At 42.2% G+C, this 15,660-nt stretch overlaps 1 protein-coding gene across 2 annotated transcripts in view; it reads right to left on the minus strand.

Annotated features, from left to right (window-relative positions):
• SRPK1 (SRSF protein kinase 1) overlaps positions 1-13,803 on the minus strand; it is a 25,873-nt gene extending 12,070 nt beyond the window's left edge. Inside the window, exons 1-6 of one of the 2 annotated variants that reach the window (XM_056515736.1) lie at positions 13,690-13,803; positions 13,544-13,604; positions 2,148-2,266; positions 1,170-1,278; positions 677-764; positions 429-516 (exon numbers count right to left, since the gene is read on the minus strand). In XM_056515736.1, the coding sequence (XP_056371711.1) occupies positions 429-516; positions 677-764; positions 1,170-1,278; positions 2,148-2,266; positions 13,544-13,604; positions 13,690-13,702 (478 nt within the window). In that variant the 5' untranslated portion in view covers positions 13,703-13,803. Of the gene's footprint in view, positions 1-428; positions 517-676; positions 765-1,169; positions 1,279-2,147; positions 2,267-5,666; positions 6,904-13,543; positions 13,605-13,689 lie in introns of those variants that run through there. The other variant, XM_056515737.1, reaches the window with a different exon arrangement.
• Between the last annotated feature and the right edge of the window lie 1,857 nt (positions 13,804-15,660).

Genomic DNA, 15,660 nt, shown 5'->3' on the forward strand with positions numbered 1-15,660 from the left:
ATGACAAAATGTTTCCATAACTAGAAACCAAGCTTATTTTCAAGTTATAGATGGCTCATTTGCTATTTTCAGCTACTGATTTTAACATGCTGTACTGCTTTACTGAAATAACAGGTTATAAACAGGCTGCTTGCAAAATTGAGGGGTTGAGATAGATGGGCTCTTCTACCTCAAAGGTCCCTTTGACACAGCCACTCAGTCCTGATTCACAAATTGGTGGCAGAATATTAAAAGCACAACCAAGCAGTGCTGACACAAATTACAGCAGACTGAATCATCACTGTGGATCTGAGCTCAGCAGGCAGTTTGGAGGCAGATCCTTCTACAGCAGGTTTTCTTGGGCAGGGAAAGGGATGTCTGGGCATTGCTTGCCCAAGCAACTCCCATCTTTTTCTGCAATTCTTGGCTTTTATTCCACAAAAGGATACGGGAACCATTCACTCCTGAAATTTTGAAGTCATCTAATAACTGAACAACTCTCTCTTTGCTTAGATCACTTGGATCACTGTTGCGGACCTGCAGAGAAAGAGATTATTTTGATGTCAGATCCACTGCACTGTTTGGTTCCTACACAAATTCTTGATGATCTGGAAATACCAAGGATGTGATGAATGTAAATTCCCCAAAATGGAGGGGGGGAAAGTAAAATAAAATTGAGCCCAACTCAGGCACTCACCGATTTCAGCAACTTGATTTCATCCAGTGCTGTTTCTGTGTAGTGCTCTGCACTCTTCACCACCTTCATTGCCACAAATCTCCTCCCACTGTGCACACATGGCAAGTAAATTTGGAACTGTTAATGCTCATATAACAAACTTATTCTCCAGTATTATTCCCAATTCTTTTGCATGCAAGAGAGTTTATTTCACACATCATGGAAAAATAAGGTTTAAACAGCCAAAGATTGCCTTTGAGTCTTTTTTAAATAAAGATTCATGTTAGTTATTTCTCAAAATATGGAATAATAGGTCAGAGACAGAATAAAAATGTTTCCACAGATATGGTTTGTTCTATTAAGTCCCTCCCACACACTTGCATGCACAGTGTCAGAAGAAACTCTTGTGCTAGGATGTGGACAGCTACTGCTTTGTGGTTTTATCTAAAAGGATGTTTTCTGCTCAGGTTTGTGCATTGCTGGCAGGAACAGCAGCTGGAACAGGAGCACTTACTGGATGTCCCAAGCCAGCCACACGGTGGAGAAGTGGCCCCATCCAAGCTTCCGAATCACGTGGTAACGCCCATTGAAGAGATCTCCTATTTTCACAAGGTGGTAACCCCCTGGAAAAACACAAGAGCCAGAAAACAGGTGTGGGGAACAAGCATCACAATCACTACAGCACCACAAAATATTTCCTCAGTGAAAACACCTGAAGTCTGCTAGGCTGACCACCTTAGGAAAATACAGATTGTGATGGTAACAGAAACTTCAGCTAAATATCAGCATTGTTTTTACATGCTCTGACCCTAGAATGTGAAACAGGTACTGTACCCAAGATCCCAATGGTTTTCCTGACTGAAAGGCACTCTGCCACTGAAAACAGGAAAGTCTCCTCTGCACCCTTCATATCTCCCAAGCTACTGACTATACAGGGGGATTTCATCACAGAAGCAAAAACATGAAAAGCCAGAGATGGAACTGGCAGAAAACAGAACAAAGAGAAGAAATTGTGACTTCGTGTTTTCATTTGCTCTATATTTCATTTCTGCTCAGCTAAACAGTGCAAGGCTATTTGCAGAAACAAATTTTTCTGAAGAATGGATATCAAGATAATGATCTGATCTTCAAAAGAAGACCAAAGAATATGAAAAGGATTTGAAATAGTCTCATTTACAATGAAACAAAAAAATAATTAAATTCCTACTAGCTTTTATCAATATTGAAAGCCCTCTGGCACAGAGGAAAAGTTAACAGCGTTAAACTTATGCATTAATAACAGCTCTGCAACTCAAATCTTGATTGATAACAGAGGGAAACTTGGAGACCACCCCCTTCATTTCATGTTGGCTTGAAAAATGTAATTACCATTATGCAGTTTCAAAGCACTCAATGTAAGAGGGAGTCTATTTGCATTCTACAGCAAATGGGAAATGGAGGGGATTCCTTGATTACATTGAAACTCCTGCATCTTAAACAGGCAGGTGCTCACCTTTACAGTAATCATTTGGATCCTCTTGCTCATCATCATCTGATCCCAGGATTTCCTCCTCTTGCTCTGGAAGATCATTCTCGGAATGAGCAGCTGGGCCCCGGTGCTGGGTGTCAGGTCTGAAAGAGATCACAGTGCATTTCTCACAGAGAGAGATCTCAAAAAGAGAGATCACAGTGCATTTCTCACAGAGATATCTCACAGAGATCACACTGAATGTTTCAAACAGAGATCACAGTGCATGTCTCACACACAGAACACACTGCATGTCTCACTCTCAGCACTCCTGCAACTTCCACAGTACACAAGGGACAGCTGAGGATGGAGGAGATGCAATATTCTGCCTTCAGAATAGCTATTCACATGCCAATGCTTTTATTCCTAAGCTAAGCTAAAAGTGGACAGAAACTATTTTTTGTATGCTAGTGAGAAATGCACCTTAATGCCCTAGATCCACTTTCAGAATGGAACCAAGAGAAGTCCAGACAACACAGATTTAAAAGCTTAGTGATCCCATCAAAATTCTAGCCTCTGAACTCCTTCTCTGCCTTTCTCTAAAGCAGGCTTATATTTTGTTATCCTTGTTAAAACTTGAAAATTTAAATTTAAAATTTATTTTAAATACTAACATTAATTAGTTTTTACTCTCTTTCAGAAAAAAAAAAAGTTAACCAGTGTTTAAGCACTTGTGGCCCTTTGTTCTTTTCACATTCAAGCTCAAAAGAATATTTAACAGTCCTTCTGCTTCTAACACTTTAGAACACCAGAGCCTCTAAATCTTGACATTTATTTCTCCTGTTCTCAAGGGGCAGGCTGCATTTTTTTGTTCATCTCTTCACTCAAGATCCAAAGTTTATTACAGTTGTCTGAACTATGGAGAGTGGGAGGACGCAGAGCAGATGTTCAGTAAACCCTCCTGAGAGCTTGTGACTGCAGAGGGATTGGAATCAGGCACTAAGGTGGTGGAGGTTTTTCACTCCCACATTCATAAATAAAAGTGTTCATTTTATCTGTTTAACTCTTCACTAAATGTGCTACTCTGAGTTCCAGCTTGTGAAGGCCATGTCAGCAAAAGCCACCTCCACGCTCACACTCAGGCTGTGCTCCCCAAATAAAATATCTCCCATTTCTCAGCTCTTTCATGGCATCACCCTGACCACAGCCAAACAGCTCATGAAAGGCTAATACGAAAATCAGGTAATTTATTTACTTTACAAAGCATTACAGGGAATGATTAAATGCCTACAAAGATTCAAGATCCTTCTGTACAAAGCAAATATCTCTAATGAAAACAATGCCTACAGACCATTTGCCTTGGCAGCATTTAAGGGCAAAGTACTGCAAGATACCAACATAAAGTTTTCTTTCCTCAGAAGCACGAGATACTAAAAAAAAAAAATAAATGTAATTGTCCGAAGAAGTGGGCAGCAGTGACACACAAGCACAAGATAACATTCTTAACAGAGTTCCCCAGCAGTGAATTAGAGGAAGTTTCTTGTATTGAAACTATTGTTGCAGGGAAGTAGCAGATAACACTGGTGCCTTCAGCACCCTCTTTCAAATTCAGCTCATTTTGCTGCAAGAAGGAACTGCCCACCCAGTGGCTGCAACCCAGGCAGGCCCTCAGATGCATTTTCACAACTTAATCCTGAGCTGGAGTTCTGCACATCATATCAGGGCTGTAGTAACACATCTTAATCCACGGGGAAAATGCAATATTTTCATTTGGAATAGTTATACAGTAGAATGAATGTTCAGCACTGACCTGCTACACATGCACTCAGCTGAGACTCCACACATTAAACACATTGCTAACACATTCAAACTACAGCCATCTTAAACATCGTAGAAAAGGAGAAATCTTGTGTTCCAATGTGATAACTAAATTTGCAGCCACTTAAAATCCACAACTCAAGTTAATTTAAACAAGGAAGAGCTACAAAGGTCATTCCAGGCACAACCCATCACCAGATATTTACTTTCAGTCTGTTGTTGGTAAGTCCTGCTGATTTTTTAAGTTCAGGAACAGCTTAGTGGTCTCAAACTATAAACCAAAGACTGCCAAGCTAATGAGACTTTTATTAACAACCCTGCAGTTTGATCCAGCCCTGAGATATTTAGTATTTAGACATTTTTTAGTCACTGAACTATAAGTCAGGGGTAAGAAGAAGGAAACCTGCAATAGGGGGTGCAGATAGCCTTAGAGGTCAAAAAGCTGCTTTAAAACTGCTGCATTCCTTTGGGGACAACTGAGATACAAATAAAGTCACACTTTATGTCCAAATTAAAAGCAGGCAGCAAAGGCAAGAAATGGCCATGGACAAAATGGCTGAAGGGGAGATTAGATGCTTATAAACAACAAATCCTATAGAGAGGGTAAAGGGTACAGGAACTGGACAGAAAGATTCTAAGCCAGGAACCTCACATATAGCATGAGTAGTAAAGAGTAATTTTCCCCAGTGCTGTTTGGGGATTTTCACTTTTTTAACTGCACAGGATGTTAGGGATTGAAAAGGGCTCAAAAGAAAATTCCTCTTAAGTGGCAGTGATGCAGAGAGACACATCACGCCATTCTGCAGCCCCAGTGCTCCTCAATAATAGCAATTCCATGCATCAAGGAAGAAGTTACTGGAAGCACTAAAGCCCATTCTCCTGGAAGCTTTCTGTGCCCCTCCTAAGGGGCTGACGAATCCTGCTGCTGGCAGTCTCACACATGACACACCCTGGAGTCTGCAGCGACTCTTTCATGGGGATCCAAAAGCGTTTCACTTCTACATTAGAGCCTGATACCAACTCATGTAAGAAAGCCGAATTCAGGTCACACACAGCTCTACAGTGCTATTTCCTTTATGAAATCACCCCCAAAATACACCTTATTCCTCTCCCTTCCTGTGAAAATGTGTTTGATGTTATTACACACCACCCTGTTCTTCCCCTGAAATGACCATGTCAGCTAAAGCTAAAGATTAAGAGAGAATTAATCAGGGCAGAAAATGTAGTAATACCTAAGAAAAAAATATATACAGAAGCAAAAGCCTCATCTGCTTGCTTTGCTCACAGTATTCTAAAAGGCACAAAAGGCTGTTAAAGACAGCAGAAAAATCCATACCCGGTATTCAGAAATGACACCTGAAAAGCTGTTGTCAAAATTGCAAAATGCAGATAAAGTATATTAAAAAATCTTATACTAAATGATTGTTTACACATTAAAACTAAATGTTCTAGGGTACTTTTTTTTTTTAGCCACCTCTGATCTACGGAAGAACACCGTGATCACATTTTCCTTTTGCTCTCTCATTGTGCTAATTAATCATCAGAATAAACTGGATCTGCAGGGTCTCTCTACACTACACAGCAATATTTTACTTCAGAAAAACAATGTGTAACAGCAAAGCTACAGCAAAATCCTAAGTCTTTTACAGAATTCGTGTGAATTCACAGCTAGAGAGACCCTCCCAAAAGTCCTTATTCCCTGAAGAACTGCAAATTCACAAGACAAAATTAGAGAGGGGAACCTACCTGCAAGAAGCACGGCCTCCCATGGATAAAGATATTCCTGAAGACAGCCCAATAGTTTTCGAAAAAGCCATCAAAAGTCATACACCACAGTGCTGGGGAAGGAGGGGGACATCAGCAGCAGGCAGAGGGGCTGCTTCTCCTCAAATGCAGCAAAGCTTTGTGCAAGAGTGAAGGAGAAGAGGGATTTGCCTCCAGCACCCAGCTGCAGCTGCCCAGCACTGCATTGCAGGTGAAGGGCCGTGCAGCAAGGCTGGGGCTTGCTCTCAGCTGATCTTCCTGCAAATTCACTCATGGCAGGGGGGTGAGCATAAAGATTGATCCCCTCCTCTTGATGTCTGCATGTCTCTTCTTCCCTCTAATGAAATTAGAAATTCAGGCAGATACTCTGTTTCATCTTCCTGAACCAGCCGGTTTTATTTGCCTATTCAATAGCCCAGTGCATTCAAAGCTGGGATGAAGACAAGGATCATGGTAATTGTCGACAGAGCAACCCTTTTGATAGAGGAATTCCAGCACAATCACCCAGCAGGGAAAGGGAGTTCAAAGGAAAAATGAATTTTCTGAAATAATTCCACACTCCCCTTCCAGAGTTGCAAGAAAAAACTTATCCTTTATCCTTAAAATGACAAAACAAGCAGGAGTCAAATCTTCTTTAAAAAGTTGAACTGAGTATTTCTCACAGTAGTGGGTACTTAACATCATCTTCCAACAATGCACAATTCCCAGTCATTTCCTGTGCCTGTTTATCCTGCTGGTTTATGTAAGTGATAGGGGAAACAAGTCACCAACAATGTGACATAGCAAGTAACAATTTAGAGACTTCTCTCCTCGGGAGGATTTTATTATTAAAAGACACACTGAAGCTGCCCCTGCACTTTTAAAGCAAAACGTTTAAAGAATTGTCTTCATCCAGTTGTATGTCTAAAATATTTTCACCTTAAAAGTTCACTGACTTCAAAGAAGTCTGAATATGCTTTTAAGTTTAGCACTGCCAAACCTCTTCATATTAGTAAAGGAGCTAAAAACATTCAAAATTTTCCACTGTAGACACGATTTTGCTCTGTGTCATTGAAGATATCACCCAACCCCTGCAATGCACAGCAGGGATGGTAAAAAGTTATTTGAGGGAGCTAAGATTTGAGTCACTCACTTGTTCCTCACAGAAGGTGTTAAAGCAATTTGGAAAAACACTGTGGAATTCTCTTGCCAGTTTCCAGTGGAATCACTTATCTGGTCCACACACTAAAAGTAAGGTAAAAAATGATTAAGAAATATCAGCTACACACTGTGGGCTCCTACAGATTTGCAGAGAAGGAAGGGTGCCCTCTATAAATTACCAGACACGCAGCCAAGTCTCCACCCTCAACTTCACCATCAAACCCTAAATGTGTTCTCTCTGCTTCAGTAACTTATATTTAAAAAAAAAAAAACAAACACTTGAAAGGAGGTCTTCGGTTCTCCTATTCATGAGTATTAAGAGTGACTTCAAAACTCTGTTTTGGATTGATAAGATTCTTCCTTGTCATTCAAGTAGCAGAAATACTGTCAATGCTACCTAACTACTTGCCTTGAATAGATATAAAAGCAGACTCCTCCCACCCTCAAGCAAGGAAGGCAACATACATTTAGGCCAAAACACTTTTGTCACACCCATCATCCTTAATTATGTACTAACAAAAAAAATACACTCTCCTTACTCCTCTCTCTGTCTGCCTCTCCCTTGATATTTGCAAAGATGACGCCCATCTGCAGGAAACTGAAGGGAAATGCTTTCCTAATTTTAAGTCGCCTACAACACAGTCTTTATAAGCAGTGTCACCCCTTATTGGTGAGCTCAAATTACAGACACGAAACGCCCCCAAGCAGAACTCAACTCAGAAGGCAGAAGGAATGACAAACCCAGCTCCCACTGCAGGCAGCAGATAAAGGCACTGCAAACACACCCCAGGACTCTTCTTTCACCTTAACCACCCAGCCAACGATTTGCTGGGCTCTACACCCAACACAGCAAGAGCTCACTCAAGGATTCTGTGTTTTCAATTCAGAAGAAGCTCCATATGGCATGGTGAAAAGCCAGGCTTTAAAATCTCTTTCTCATTTCCACATCTGTGCATGGAGACAATGTCTCTTTAAGGAAGAATGCTTGCAGGCTGCATCTCATTACTATTTCTTAGTGTGTCTGTGATTTCCAGATCATGTTAAGACACATCTAGTGAGAATGAGCACTCACATGCAGATCTGCTGGCAAACCTCATGCTCAATGAATATGGTAACTAACTACACACAACTTCCAGGATGAATTCAGGTCTGAAATGATGACAGTGTTTTCCTGCTCGTATGCAGCCAGCCTTTCTGCTCAAGAAATTCTGTTTTGGGGGGAATTATATATCATCAATGGTGGGGGACTTATGAGTGTACAATCCATGTTATTTCATGATTATTGCAGCTCATTCACTGTTGCATCCCTATTTTTCTGAATACATAACTGGTGTTTTCCACCAGTAGGGCAGATCTACAATACTTGCTGCTATGGAGCACTCATTCCAGAGCTACTGGAATATCACTGTCAAGAACTTAAAAGAAGACTGGAGATGGTCAAACATTTAGTTTTTAAATAACAGCATTCAGAGGCACCAACATATACTTTTGATTAGCAGATCTGTGGGAGCTCAGTTGGAAGATAAGTACTGGCTTTCACATGAGAAAGGTATTAGAACACAAATAACAGGCAATCAAGTTTCTTGCTTCCCATCTCCACTCCCCCACACCAGCATTTAACAAGTGTTTGTAGAACTGTCTGCTATTCTAGCTATCACAAAGCAAGGGACTTCCATGGAAACCAACAGATTTCAGTTGTGTCCTGTCACAGTCTGATAATCACTTCTGTACTTGAATGAAAAAATTGTGAAGGCAATGAATTCTGACTCTACCTTAAACTTATGTTCAAAATACTTAAGAAAGACAAGTGAGGAAAACATAATCCAGGATCCTGATTCCAGGCAAAGCTTTGAATAAATTGAAGAAGAACCTGAGAGAGCTGTTAGAACTCAAGGGCTCCTTGAAGACAAAAGTGATACAACACAAGAACAAACTGAAACTCAGATCCTACTAGGAATTTTCTGCTCCCCAGACTACACAGACGGAAAAACTACCAACTGTGTCTCTCTTCATAGCAATTTTAGAGAGGAGGAAGAAGTGAGACTTCACTGCATGTCAAGAGTCTTGCCAGAAATTTTCAGGTAATGATAAAACAACTTCTTGAAAATAATGAATACTGCAGGCATTTGGGAAGAAATGAGGAGAAAGTAAGACCACTAACTTGGCTCTGCCACTGATTCCCTGCAGGAGTAGAGGGAGACAGAGGATCTATTGAAAGTCCTGCAAAAAATATCTCCCACTCAGCAAAGCCTGTAAGAAATGATCAAAGTCACCAGGGCAGGCAGAATTAGCAGACTGAAATTCAGATCATGCACATTTTCCAGAACAGGCCACATACCTTACAGCTGCCACTGCTTCTGTAGATATTCATGCTCACAGTAATAAAATATTTTGCTTTGAAGTACAATTGGTTCAACACCCCTTACACAGAACTAGTGGTTTTATACATGAATATGTCAACTTCTCTTGAAACACAGAAATGCTGAATTTGATGAAACAGTATGATCATTTGGTACTGCCACTGAAATACCCACCACCTACACATTATACAGACCTGTAGCCCAGTTCTATGTAGTACACTTATTTTCTTCATTTCAGAGAAATGAGCTGCAATATAAAATTTTTTCTTCAGTCTCTTGTCTGTCTCTGCTTTGAATCTGGATGGCTGTTTCAGACTAATTTTTAAATTCTGGCTCTTAATCTCAGTAGTAACAAAAGGAGTAATTTTCTCCTAGGACAAAGAAAACACTTTGCACTTCTGAGGCCTTGTAACATAAAACACAGACAGAAAAAACCCACAGTATTTTACTAGCAGTCATGATTTAACAGTCACAAGTGCCCAACTCCATTACAAATTGCCTGAGACATCAATTAAATACAACTACATTTGTATTTTAGATCAAACTGGTATTTTCAAACAGAAGCACAGTTCTGAAGTAAATACCAGACTTTCTTTGTGCATTATGCTTTTGTTTACATAGTACACTTACAGAGTATGAAATGAAGGAATTCTCAGGAGGAATTTCTCCATGGAAGGGGTTGGTAAACTCTGGAATGATTACCAGGGAGGTGGTGGAATCACCATCCCAAGAGATGTTCAACAAAAACCTGGATGTGGCACTCAGTGCCCTGGTCTGGTGGACAAGGTGGGGAGAGGTCACAGGTTGGATGTGATGATCCTGGAGGGCTTTTCCAACCTTCATGATTCTGTGAACATGAACCTCTTTCAAATGCAAGCAGATAGAAGCTGTGCTCCAGAATCACCTCTGAGCAAGAGCTAATAAAGCAACATTCCCATCCAAACAGCACCTGGGGTCTTCAGAAAAAAACCAGCTGATGATCTGTTATCCTGCTCTGCTTCCTAAAGAGATCCCACCCTGCTGCACCAAGGCATTCAGTGTTCCCAGGGACACCTGCAGGGCTGAAACGCTGAACTGCTGACACTCCCATCACCCTTTCCTGGAACATCCCCATCCAGGAGGGCTCATGAAACACCAGAACACAGAGAATTGTGTTTGCAATTCCACAGAACACAAGGAAAACTAGTAAGAGAAGTGTTCCCATTGTGCATTTCCCCCACCCTCCAAAGGACATGGCCAAGTATTTCACCCAACACCTCTGTCCACCTATGATGAACTCCAAAGACACAGTAACTGATTTAAGGAACTGTAAAAGGCTTGTCAAAAATACAGAATTGGGCAAAACCAACTACCTGGATGCACCTCACCAGCTACTGCTGTCTGAAGAGTTTACAGTTGAAATTAATAAAACTCTGGTAGGAAAAAGAGTTTGCAAGCCCACAGGCTGGTTTTTAAAGAGAGGTTTGTTTGAAAGCCTTCGGGATTTAACAGACTGGTAGCACCCAAGATGTTCACATCTCAAGAAATGATAAAATTAATACATCAGACAGCTTTTGGAAAAGCTACCTTTAGGCAGCAACACTGCAGGAACCTACCTACCAAGCTTTTGTTAGCAACTTCTGATGTGCAGATCTCCTGACAGTAAGGAAAAAGCCTCTCATTTTCTAAAAATAGATTAAAGCAATTCTGATTTCTTGCCTTTTTGATGGAAAACAAGTGAAATTAAGAAATTCAAATCAATGCTTCACTTAAGGCCACAAAGCAAGCCAGTAACAGTCAATACTAGAACTCAGGATCTCCCTGAATCTGAGCTTGCATTTTGTCCCTCCAGGGCATTCAGCTGTCACTGTCCCTGCCCTGCTCCTCAGGTCTCACAGAAACGGGACCTGAACTAAGGTACACAGCCAAGACATTCTCTGAAGTGGCAGAAATGGAACCAACAAGCAGGCAAATCAAGTAGCAGCTTCCTGAGCAAATATTTGAGACAGCTGGTTTAAGGAATCCTCCAAATTACCAAAAGATTTGGGATAGTTTTACTGGATTGGGGAATTACAAGTATCACACCTTCAGAATTCCAAGAAACTCTGCCTGCTGTCTTTCTACAGAAGAGTGTTAGGATAAATGCATTCTCTACTTCACTGATATAAAATGAAATTTTTAAGACATAAAGGAGTGAAAGAAATAGGAACATCCTGAATTTACAGAAAATTAAGAATGTGGTTGACGTTCCCATAAAAATATATACTAATTTCAAAAATATATATTCATTTCCTATAAAAAAAGCTTATACACAGAACCATAACTAGTATTTACAAGGTATTTCTGTAAATCATCTAGACTAGTCTTGTCTGAACCAGACATACAGCAATGTTAACTACTGGATGATGAAAAAAATAAGTAACTTTCCAGTTTTTTTAACCTTTCCAAGTGGTTTTTTTTTTTTCTGTTTTTACCAATATTTGGATTATAGGCAAACTTAAATCAGGTCTAGTTAATTTTCAAAATGGAAGTTACTTTGAATTGTTTTAAATCCAGAATGCTAAACTCAACCTTTTAAAACCATTACGCTTCTTACTGCAAATGTAAAGAAAAAAGATATTACATAAAAAAATTGCATGTGTGATCTAAACTAGCATGGAACACCAGATATTAAAAGCACACTGCATATGGTTTTAAGTACAGATTTTATGGAAAGTCATGAAACAACCCAGTTAAGCCTATTTTAGAAGATTTAAGTAGAGCAGCTTTGTATTTAAATAGAATAAATGTTGTGGAACTGTACCTAAAGTTAGAGACTGACACTGAGTTCATTTAGTTGTACAGCACAAAGCACATGCAAGTTTCTTTAATTTCTGAGATACAATCCAATAAACTTATGGTACCAGAGAAAAGAGCTGAAGAATGAAGTGTAAGAATATAAACACAGCATTTGACAAATAGCATGGCTCTGCATTCAAATCAAGGTTAGTGGCAAAATCAAGAGCTAACCAGCAGTGCATATAACCTGTCCTGAATATGTGGTTAAAAAAAGAATGATAATAAAATCCCCTAACATGCCAGTCTGAAAGTTGTTATTCAGCAGCCTCAAAATCTACACAGAAATTATAATTTCCAGCTGCACTGTGGACTCTGTTAGCAGAGTCAGTATTGCTGGTCTGCAGCTAGAGAAAGAAAAAAAAAAAAAAGTAACATGTATAGAATTAGACAATGGATTATTCATACAGAAATTAGAGGAGGAGGAGAGCATTTCAAAAATTGTCCTAATGCTACCTTCAAGAAATACCAGGAACACATATGGAATAGCACAGAACCATAGTGCATGTCTCCCAAATACTTTGGTTAAGGCTCCTCACTCTTCAAAAGCCCCATTCCAAAACCACTGACTCCTGGCTGGAGGCAACAAGAAAAAAGATATTTTAAATCCCTGTGATGTGTCTGAGGAAGCATTACTCTAGGCCTAAAGAAAAAGCCCTCCAACTCCCACCCCCAAAGCCTTAGCCTTACTTAATAACTATCTTTAGTTCCTGCCACCTTCAAGTTAAAAGCATCCTGAGTCACCAGAGATTTTAGAGAAATAAGCAGCATTTTATGGAGTATACAGAACCAGCTCTAGGATTTCCATCACCTCTCTATAGAAAGGAATCCACGAGCAGCACTGAACACAGCACTCAGTGCAGCCTGCTGAAAGCCATTGTTTAGCATTCACTCGAGTTCTTCTAATTTTTACATCTGCCTCCAAAAGTTCCCCACACATAAAGACTCGGGACATTCCTGCGGTAGGAGAGAAGCCACACGAGAGCATCAAAGTTAGAAAATGAAGTAAACAACACACACCACGGCATTCTTTCGTCAAGATTTAAGAAAAAAAAAAGAAAAAAACAACTCAGGGGGAAAGAGAGTTGAGAGAAGCTGGTTCCTAAAGCGCCCCGGGTGCTGCGGAGAGGGGACGGTGACAACTCCCCCGGGGCACAGCGGCCAAGGGGAGCCGGCAAGGGCAGACCACCGCCCGCAGCTGCGTCCCTAAGCTCCACCACGGCCGGGTCTCGGGGAGAAGCAGCGCCGGCAGAGCCCTCCCGTTCCCCGCTCCCCGCTCCCCGTCCGGCCCAAGGAGCCGCCACCGGAGCCGCCGAGGGAACGGAACGGCCGCTCCGGGCCACGCGCGGCTCCTGCCTGCGGCCGAAACGTGCGCTCGGTTAAGTCCGGTTACAAACCCGCCCGGCCCCGCGGCTCGCTCGCTGCTCTGCCCCCAGCGCCCCCCGCGCCGCCGGGCCCGGCAGCCCCTTCCCCGCGGGGAGCGCCGGGGGAACAAAGGGGCGGCGGTGCCGGCGGGAGATGCCGCCTGAAGGGAGCCGCACTTACTTCCTCTGGGCCTTGTCCTTCTTGGCTTTGGTCCGCTTCTTCCGGGCCTGCAGCGCCAGCACTGAGGGAGAGAAGGAGAGAGAGGCGTGAAGGGCGGCGGGCCCTGCGGGGGCCCCGCGGGGCGATGGAGGCCGCGCCGCGCTCACCTTTCCGCTCCATGGCCGCGCCACCGCCGGCGGCCCCGGGCGCCTGCGCTGCGCCCGCCGGGCTGGGCACGCGCGGCTCGGCCGCCTCGGCCGCGCGGAGCCACCGCCTCCCGGCCCGGAGCCGCCCCTGCCCCGCCCGCCCTGCGCGGCCCCGGCTCCGGCTCCGGCTCCGGCAGCGGCGCGGGCGGGACGCAGCGCAGGCGCGGGGCCGTGCGGGAGCCGCCCCGAGCCCGAGCCGAGCGGCGGCGCCGGGTGGCGGAGCCGGTGGTGCCGCGGGGCGCTCGGGGTGTGCAGCGGCGTCCCGCGCCCGCTCACCTCCTGCACCCGCACCCGTTCCCACTCACCTCCCGCACCTGCACCCGTTCCCGCACACCTCCCGCAGCCGCCTCTCTGCCCGCAAAACCTTTCACTGAATCCACGTGTAAAATCTTGTGCTCTAAGCAGAGTGCAACGCCCATCACACAAAGCATCTTCTTAATATTAAATATTAATATAATTTAATTCTAGATTTAATTCTAATTGATTGATATTATAAATATAATACATTTTATATAATATATAATATTATATAACTATATTATATAGTATTAGTATATATATAGTATTATATACTATATAATATTATATAAATATTATCTAGTATTAGTCTATATATTTACATTCATTATAAATTATAATTATTGAATTTTAAAGATAAACATTAATGTTATTTAATACCAACCATGAAAAAAGCCTTTACAGTTACTGGGCCATTCACAAAACAACGTTTTGCTGCATGCATTGAACAAATACCTGTGTTTAAGGTGGCTATGTATCCACCTTAGAACTCTTGCAGGTTCTATCTGCAGTTTTTCTCAACACTTTTTAACCTGAAAGGAATAAGATGAATGTGTCTTTAAAGGCTCTGTGAATCTGCTTGTAGGTAGGGCCAGAAACTTGTAGATAAGGAAGAAATGGAAGAAACCATCAAGTTCAGAAAATGTTACTAATTGACACACACTGCTGCTCAGCCAAGGTCATGCTAAACTCCTGAACTTTGGGAAGAATAACAAAAACAAAAAGAAAAACAAACTCGTCAAAACTACTTGCAGCTCTGTCACAAGCACATTCCATATTCAGGTGTCTGTCTGGGATTCTGATCCCCTATTCCTGTCAAGGAGCCACAGAGGGAGTTACAGCCATCAGTGGGGTCTGTGTTTGGTGTGATTTTAATTCCAAGACATTTGAGCTCTTTGGCACTGGATTATGGATATCTTCATGGAAAGGCAAGTATGTGTGTGTGCAACTTTGGAAGATAGAAAAGTCCTTTTCATATTTGTAAATGTTGCTGTATTCTACAAGCATCAGATGTTTAGGCCATCTGCCTGTTCTACAAAGAGTTCTATGTGAGAAACTAACACAAGATTTTGTGATAACACAACAGAGGGGTAAATTTCAGCCTTTGTTGAAAAGGTGATAAAGATAAGGTTCAGGTGAAAGACCTCAAGTGTGGTAGAGTCTCCCCTCTGCAAACATTGCACAATGTCCTGCCTCAAAGAAGACACAACTTTAACAGAGCAGAGAAGATTATAATCTCAATTTATAGGTAGCCTGTCTGTCATCCCATGGACAGAGTGACCTGTTCTGTTGGCTCTAGAAAGGTGTGTGCTCACACACCTGTTCCCTATGGGTTTCTTCATATGGGGATGACAAAAACATGGCTGGACTTGGAAAGCCACAGTGAAACACATGTCCAGGCTGGCATTGTATTCCCTTGAGCAGTACCTGCCACCAGTCTGCATGAGGACACTCCCCCTCCCAAGTTCTGCCACAAAAACAAAAGAAAAAAATGAGCATCCTCCCCCTTGCCATGTTTCTTCCATACTTTTCTAATTTTGGGTAGAAAACACAGTGAAAATAGCACCATCAAGGGGTTGTTGGGCCAGGCCTAAGTCAAGACAGACTCATCTTTCCACAACCAGCCTGGCATTA

The sequence above is a fragment of the Oenanthe melanoleuca genome, unplaced genomic scaffold (genome assembly GCF_029582105.1).
Source record: "Oenanthe melanoleuca isolate GR-GAL-2019-014 unplaced genomic scaffold, OMel1.0 S056, whole genome shotgun sequence".
In the NCBI taxonomy this organism is placed as follows: domain Eukaryota; kingdom Metazoa; phylum Chordata; class Aves; order Passeriformes; family Muscicapidae; genus Oenanthe; species Oenanthe melanoleuca.